At 39.3% G+C, this 8,162-nt stretch overlaps 1 protein-coding gene across 1 annotated transcript in view; it reads left to right on the forward strand.

Annotated features, from left to right (window-relative positions):
* Positions 1-4,462, forward strand: part of AKT3 (v-akt murine thymoma viral oncogene homolog 3) — a gene marked incomplete at its 5' end in the record, with an annotated part of 47,784 nt that extends 43,322 nt beyond the window's left edge. Inside the window, 2 exons of the mRNA XM_010289540.1 lie at positions 1,430-1,532; positions 4,223-4,462. Coding sequence (XP_010287842.1) covers positions 1,430-1,532; positions 4,223-4,308 — 189 coding nt within the window. The remainder of the gene's footprint in view (positions 1-1,429; positions 1,533-4,222) is intronic.
* Positions 4,463-8,162: the final 3,700 nt, after the last annotated feature.

Raw genomic sequence — 8,162 nt, forward strand, 5'->3', positions numbered from 1 at the left:
GCGTCTTGTTGAAACCTTTCCTTCTTTGGCTGTGCAGCACTACATACTTACACATTCTAGTCCTCATGGGGCAGGCTAGCTTTTTTGGGTTTTGGATGGCTCTGTTTGTGTATTGTGTAGCCTCCTTTGGTTAGCACTGAGATCCAGAGCTGCTACTAACATTCAGCAGTTCATGCAGATCTCTCCAAGCTGTATAAAAAACAAAAAGTCTTGTGCATTGAACATAGTAAAATAACGAAGACTCTTCATATTGTAAAAAAATTATCATTAAAAAAAAGAGTTTCTGCAGTGTACTCCGTGTATTGTAAATTGTATCTAGTACATTGAACTTGCTGAGGGGAGGAGGATTAACAAGAGTACCACTTCCTTTGCTGTGGGGTAAATGAACAAATTAATTATTTGGTGTCAGTGTTCCGGAGTTGAGCAGAAAGACGGCATGAAACTAGTGAAAACCACACGCAAGCTCTGATAATATCAGTCAGCCACTATTTAACCTCTTCTATAGAAAGGGAAATTGATACACTACCTTTGGGGTATGTGTTTTGAATTGCCTGTGAGCAGATAGCACCAAAGGGCTCCAAGTTACAAAACAAAACATTGTCGTCCGCGCCCCCCACCCTTGGCAGTATCATACATGCTAAACTGCTCTGTCGTTTTGGACTGGCACCATGCAGTGTGATATTCCGTACTGACTATGCCTTCCAGTTAAAATCTTTGGCCCATAGGCTGTTGTTTTGGAGGAGAAAGGTGGATGGCAAGGCTGGTGCAAAAGAGGGGCAAGGAAGTCCTTCCTGCCTTGGTAAGCTGTGAGCAAATACTAAAGGTGTTGGGAAATTCTGCACTGTCCTGTGAAAGCAGTAGGGAGGATTAGATCCAGCGATGTTGTGTTCAGGAAACTCACTTAAGCCTGAAATGGCCTTTTTTCAAATACAAAATTTATTTTCACATTCATATTGTTTCTTCTAAAGGTACATTCAGATGTAGACCTTAACCCTGCAAAAAATGTGTCATGCTTACTATTGCTGTCTGTGTAGTCCTTTTTGCCCTAGCTGTATCTACACCGAGATGTGGCGAAGTACCTGGAGGTGCTTTGCCTCATGTCTGTGTGGGTAATTAGAACGGCCTAAAAAGTTTTGAGGTATTTATCTTTATGCATCTCAATTTAACTGCAAGTCACGTGAGAGTGAAACTTGGAATTTAACCGTGTTGTGCTATTAGCTAGATTCTGAACTAGTATTTTTGGGATTGACTCTAATGGCTTCTGTCTCTTACTAGAAGTTAAAGACTCAGCTGCCTTTCCACGGACCTTCTTGCAACTACTCGTTTGATCTAGGGTGTAGGGGAAAAAGAAAAACTTATTTCTTTTCCTGGTAATCATTTGGCTGGTTTCAGGTACAGTAATTTCATTTTGTTTCTTGGTCTCTTTCAGCTTGTACCTCCTTTTAAACCTCAAGTGACATCTGAGACAGACACCAGGTATTTTGATGAAGAGTTTACAGCTCAGACTATTACAATTACACCGCCTGAAAAATGTAAGTCAGAAATTACGCGTAACTTAAATTATCAGTTTATAATAAAGCACTGTGTAAGTTTTTTTCTGTTTGAATGGAAAAGCTATTCTCATTGTTACTAGTAAAAATCTTCATAGGGAAGCATATAAGAGTAACTCTCAATGACAGTGTTCTTTTAAAGAAGGAGTAATGACAAAGCTTAGAATATTGGATCATTCTGGGTTGGGCTTTGGTGGTGTTTTTGTTGTGTGTGTGGGGGGGTGGGGTTGTTGGGTTTTGTTTGGGTATTTTTGTTTTGTTTTTTTTTTTGTCTTTTTAAATAAGGGAAAACAGCGGCTTCAGATGTTTGCTGGTTGACAGTTAAGGTTCCAGTTCAGCCAGAGACAAGTGGATGACTCTTGTGTAGATGTCAATAACTTGAAAATGAAATTTGCTATCAAGTCCTGTGCTTCAGCAGAGCTCTTAAAGAAGTTATTAATATAGATATAACCGCTGCACTGGGCCTTGAACAGAGTATCTTTGTTGAGTGAATGTAATTTCACTGAAGTTTGTATTTTTGTCATCCTGTGCTACACACACAGGAATCGTGATCTGATCGGCCAAGCTAGGGCTTAACAGAGTTACATACCAAGCCAGAGCAGTTAAAATCTTGCTGCTGAGTTCTTGAATGAATTTACTTTCTAAGTGAGACTTTTTTGTTTGTTTGTTTGTTTGTTTTTAAATTTGGGGGTAGGAAAGAAGGCTCACAAAAGTAGACAATAAAGACTGTAGTTAGGGTTGATTACCCATTTCATAGAGTTAGTTCATTTTTTGGTATTTTAGGATTCCCAGGTTTAGCTGCAGTTTTCTGTTGTTATACACATCTGGAGTATTTTCTGGATTTTGCATTTGTACTGTTTGAACACAGTCATCTAAGTGATTTTCAGTCTTCCTGCTGTGAAAAAAATAAGCCTTTCTTTTGCTGTCTATCTTGATAAGAATGCGTCCATATTTGTAATTTGAACAAACTTTGTCAAAATTTGGATAAACTTGGAGTCTATTGATTCAATATCACAAAGTCATGATCTCTTGAAACTCCACATATGCAATGATAATGGCTATTTATCCGTTGAAGGCTGAAGCAATACAAAATATGTGGATGCTACCAAGAGTTCAGCTTTAAATTTACTGAATTCAGAGCAGGTGATCAATACCAATGCAGGGAAATGACCTGCAGGGACCTATCCTAAGGGCCCTATCTTGGCCTCTGGTCGCGCTGTGGCTGCTGCAACATGGCATTTAGCACCGGCTGCACATCCACCCCAATCATAAGAAAAATAAAAGGGGGAGTGATGACCAGCAGCGGCGTTGCTGATGTGGGAAGCCCTCCCAGAGAGCTGGCAGGGCTGTCTCACCTGAGGCTGCGGTAAGTAACATCGCTAGCAGCACAAAGGCAAATTCCTCTTGTGCCACAGAGACCTGGAAAACGGCTGCCATTTTTAGTGAACTGCAGTGGTTCAAGGACCACATGGGGTTTTCCCTTTTCTGGGTATTGCAACAAGAAACAATTTTTCATTATTTTTCTTTTAAAATCTACAAGTAAGTGTATTATCTACAATATGGTATCACCTCTGCCTGAGGTGATTATGCAAAAGGGCGTTAAAACATACTTTAGGGATGGAGGGTTGGTAATTGCATATCAGAATGTTACTGCTGAACTAAAGATCTTTTATAGTTACCGAAATAATTTTCATAACATTTAGGTCAGTTATTTAGTTATCAGAGTTTTACAAATCATACTAAGTGAATATTGAAAGTATAACTTGCAGCTACAGTAATCAAACTGATAGCAAAACAAACCAACAAGCTCTGTACATTAACCTAATTTAAACTGACAGTGTAAAAGGGAGATTGTATTTGAAGTTACAGGAACTGAGAGGCACTGGTAAAGTCAAGCAGCCTAATCATAGCAATTACAAAGATACAAAAGATACATATTTCTGAAAGGTTGCATATAAATACATCGTTAGTATAACAGTTTCAAGCACTGTTAAAACTAAGCACTGTTAAAAAAATCCATGTGAGAATGTAGATCCAAATTCTCAGAGTTAGGCAACATCTGGCACCTGGTTTCCATTGGCACTGCAGGAATTATGTAAATACAAATATTTATGAATTTGGCTTAGTCCATGTTTCCTCTGATCCCAGTAAATACAATAAAAATAAATTGTTTACTAAAAAATAATATTTAAGGATTGAAACACATAGAACCTGCATGAATTGTTCATTTTGTAGCTGTCTTTCCTTTTAACTCCTTTTGAAATGGAGGAATATTTAAGTATGTCTACAGTAAGATTTTGATTTCCTGAACTCAACTTAAGAAGCCGTGAAAACTGGCTGCTTCAGTCAGCGATTGGCTTCTGTGCTACCAGAAGCTGGATGTGCTGGCATGTCTTGATTAGCCTAGAACGGGTAGTAATGATGGAAATTCTCAGGTGATAGTCATAATAAAACCAACCCACCCACCCCGATACAAGTGGTGACTTCCTGAAAGGATATCCTTTCAGTGGCCATTGTTCTACTGCATGAGCATAAGCTTACGTGAATAAAGTCTGTCTTTAACTCGAGCCTTTAACTTCAGCATGGAACCCTGAAAGGTATACTGCATATCAGGTGAATAATAAAATTTTGTTGCAACTATAATGATGTTTTGAACTTTTCCCTTAATACAGATGACGAGGATGGTATGGACTGCATGGACAATGAGAGGCGGCCGCATTTCCCCCAGTTTTCCTACTCTGCAAGTGGACGAGAATAACTTATTTGTTCTGCTGCTTCACTGTCATCTTAGGTTTATCACTGAAAATGATTCCCGAACATCACCACCAGTACTAGATACTATTTAAGATAGCAGGGGCACTTTCAGAGACCGTTCCAAATTGAACAAGTTTCTTTCCCAAACCTACCTAAAATCCATTTTGGTTTTGCATGAAGTATGAGATTTTCTCTACTACGCTCTCCTGCTGTTGCTGCTGCCCACAGTCTCAGTATAATAGCAACGTCAAGAAGTTACTAACGGTTTCTTTGAAGGTAGATGACTCGACTTCAGCATTGTACACTTTGTGCACAAGTAGTCATCTATTTTTCCTCGCAGTGGAGGCTAAACAAAAAACATGTTGGTCCAGCTTATCTTCTTCCAGAAGATGAATCAAAATTGTAATTAGTCTAAAAAGACTAGTCTATAGCATTTTCTTGCATCTGTTTGTGCGGGTTAGAACAAGGAAAAATAGGGGTGGTGATGTACATATGCAAGGTTTTTGTTAGGCATATCATTACTTGAAGCAGGTCTCTGTCATTAACATCTGGCTGGAATTTGTTTGGGAAACGTTTGAGAGAAGGACTTAAACTGTTGATATATATAAATATATATATATATTATTTTTTAATTACCGTTGGATACTACAGAAGAAGCAGAAGAGCTGGGCTTACCCAGCCTGCCACTTAGAACTTCCAGGTTCATGTGCAATCATGGAGAATCGAACATTATACATGCAAGAAATGAAGGCATAAAAGCAGCAGTTGAACTTCTTTAAGGGGGTCTTATAATTTGCACCAGATAACATCTTTCTCATGCTTTTCTTTTTCTTTCATGATATACATCACCTCTGATGGCTGAAGAATGTAGACAGGCATAATGGTATTGCTTTTCACCAAAATGTGTGCACCAAGGTAAACAGGTGTTTGCCTTACTTGTTTTTATTTTGTGAATTAGCTTTTTCTCCAGGTGTTTAACTCTGAATATTCCTTTTTTTTTTTTGTTTGTGGTTTTTTTTTTTTTTGGTTGTTTTTTGGGGTTTTTTTTTGTTTTGTTTTGTTACACTGCGGTAGTATTTATTTTTAGAGATCAGGATTGTATGTGTCATGTTTGCAAATGCTGCTACATCTTAGATAGAACAGGCTTACAGCAGTTAATTTTGTATTATATGGAAGGACTGTACAAGCTGAAGGGAACAATGCACTTTTCTCCCATGTGGAAATTTTAACAAGGCTCTGAAATTGTACATACTGCTTAGAATCAGATTTTTGTGAACGAAATACTGTCTTTTAATCGTTTGGCAATGGAGGTGAGGAATTCCAGCCTCATGTGCCAAAGGGTTAAAAACAAACAGACAAAAAAGCTACTTCTTGTGCTCCATTGAGGATAAACATAATGTAAGAGCCTGACAGCACAACAGAAAATGTCTGTTCTAGATGAAGGAATTGAACAACAAGACCACAGTGATTACAAGAAAAGCACTTTAATAATGAAAATAGTAAATTTCTGGGATCGGCCGTTCTCAAGAAAGGTTTGCCCTTAACCAAAAGAGTCCCGAAACCCAGCATGTTACGTGTAACCGTGGTACCTGATTGACTGAATTTAAACCATTACAAGAAACGTCTTTCCATTTCCGAAGATCTGTCTAACAGAACGTGTGCATAAACTTCAGCTTTGATCTTCAGCAATGATAATCTTAATAATAAACCCTTTGGTGCTAGGAGTCGGGACGTGACGCAGTGCAGTGATAGCGTGCACGTGCCCTTGCTAACGACATCTGGAAACCCTGACTCCATGGGATTATCATGCGAAGTATCTCTGTGTTTGGATCTCGCTAGCTCCCATGAAGACTGTGATATCACAGAGTATTACTGGTTGCGTTGTGTGAATGAGTAGATGAGTCTGAAAGGAGAGGTGTTCCTACGCAGATGCCTTAGCCTCTTGATGCGGAAAGTTGAGTGCCCTAGCATGAAGCCCACTGCTGGCAGTGCATGTGCTGGGACGGTCAAGGGGTAGGTGGGCATTTTAGCAAGGCAGCTAAAGACACAGACTGATTTAGACAATTTTTCATGTTTTGTGTTTTATCTTGAGTAACGGATGGATAATCAGTCAGAAACATGTTATGATGTGTATTCTAACTACATAGGATCTCATCCTGTCACCTTGTAACACTAAACATGTGTAGATGTTGTCCCTCTACAGAGAGAGAGGAGCACAGCAAATGCGCTGCCGGTCTCTTCTGCACCAGTGGCGTAGGGGTGTCTACACTGGCACAGTGAGTGAGTGGCTGAAATAACAGAGTACTTCATAGACGGGCATTAATTAGTTCTCTGCAAAGGCCTCGTACTTACAGACTGAAACCTTGGTGACTCAAAATCTGTGTTACATGCCTGTGTTTCCCTCCCACCCCATGTTTTCAGCTTGTAATAGCAATAAGTTTCTTGACACGGGGCACCTCTAGCTAACGACCAACTGGCGTCATGCCTCTGGCCGGCCGTTCCTCACGTGCAGAAGCAACCCTGTGGTTAGCTCGCCGTCGTGCAGCTGGTTAGAATGCGGTTTGCGGTAAATAGTTGTCAGTGAATTATTTGAAAACCTTTTAAGTCTTCACTTTGCATTGTATTGTCTGCCTTCCAAAATGTCATTGATCCAGTTTATGCTACAGAGAGTCACCGGCCACTTTGTGCTGCCCGGGGTCGGGGGGTTCTCTCTCTTACCGATGTTAGAAAGAGATGAAAGACAAGTGAGCGAGCGGTGCCGAGAGAAACTTTTGAAGCTCTTCTTTTGCTGTTTGCAGTTGTGGTTGGATTTGGACAGGAGGTGGTGGTTGGTTACCTTGGCGGGCCTGTCGAGCACAGTACGTTTCAGACTTTGACTCCAGCTTGTACTGACTTCCATGACATGCAATATGCCCTCTTGTAGTGCAGCCATCTCGGAGGAAATAGGTCATTTCTGTTTGGGTTTTGGCAGTTTTGCACACAGCTTCGCTTTCCACACTAATCCATCTTCCAGTACATTCCTGTTGCTTAAAGAACATGTATTCCAGTATTGTTTTACGTTTTTTTTCCATCTTTACTTGCGGCTTCTTAAAGCTGACTGTTCTTGCAGGGGCCATGTGCTTCTCCTAGAGTACAAAAGTAAGGTCTTTCCTTACTAACTGCAGGGTCTATATATTACACCTCAATGTACACACTTTGCTGCTACTGTTTGTACTGTCTACAGTAGAATTTCCTTATCTTGCTCCTGGTAGTGCATTACAGGCAAGCATGAAATGTAAAGTATTTATTTAAATAAAAACCTCTAAATTGGTAATTGAATTACCTCCCTGTAGCTTTAGAGTTTGTGACATTTCTTGACCTTGCTAGTTCTTTCATTAGATCCATGCAAGATCTAGTCATATGGTTAAGGATATTAAGCAGACACGACTATGAACCCAAGAAACCGTATTACTGTTGGTCATACTTAAACTGTTTATTTCCTTAAGTATATGACCCACAAGGATGTGAAATAACTACAAGAAACTGTTTTTGTACACTGTACATCCTTAGTATTTTTACACGTATATGATAGGGATGCACATTATTTTCCTTCGTACAGACAGCTTAAATAAAGCACTATGTCAATCTGCTACTTCTGTGTTTTTTAATGCTAATTTGTTCTGGAGGTTTGTAAATATATATATATATATGTTCAAGCTTGCCACAAAGGACGTATTTTTTTATATCTGCACATTACTATTAAATATCTTAGAGGATGAAATTCCTAAGTTGTTTTGTGTCAGAGGAAAAAAAAAACTGAAATGAGAAGGCTATATTGCAGATTACAAATGATTTCTCAAGTTTTGGGTTAAATATTTA

Source organism: Phaethon lepturus, unplaced genomic scaffold, assembly GCF_000687285.1.
Source record: "Phaethon lepturus isolate BGI_N335 unplaced genomic scaffold, ASM68728v1 scaffold17326, whole genome shotgun sequence".
Classification (NCBI taxonomy): Eukaryota; Metazoa; Chordata; class Aves; order Phaethontiformes; family Phaethontidae; genus Phaethon; species Phaethon lepturus.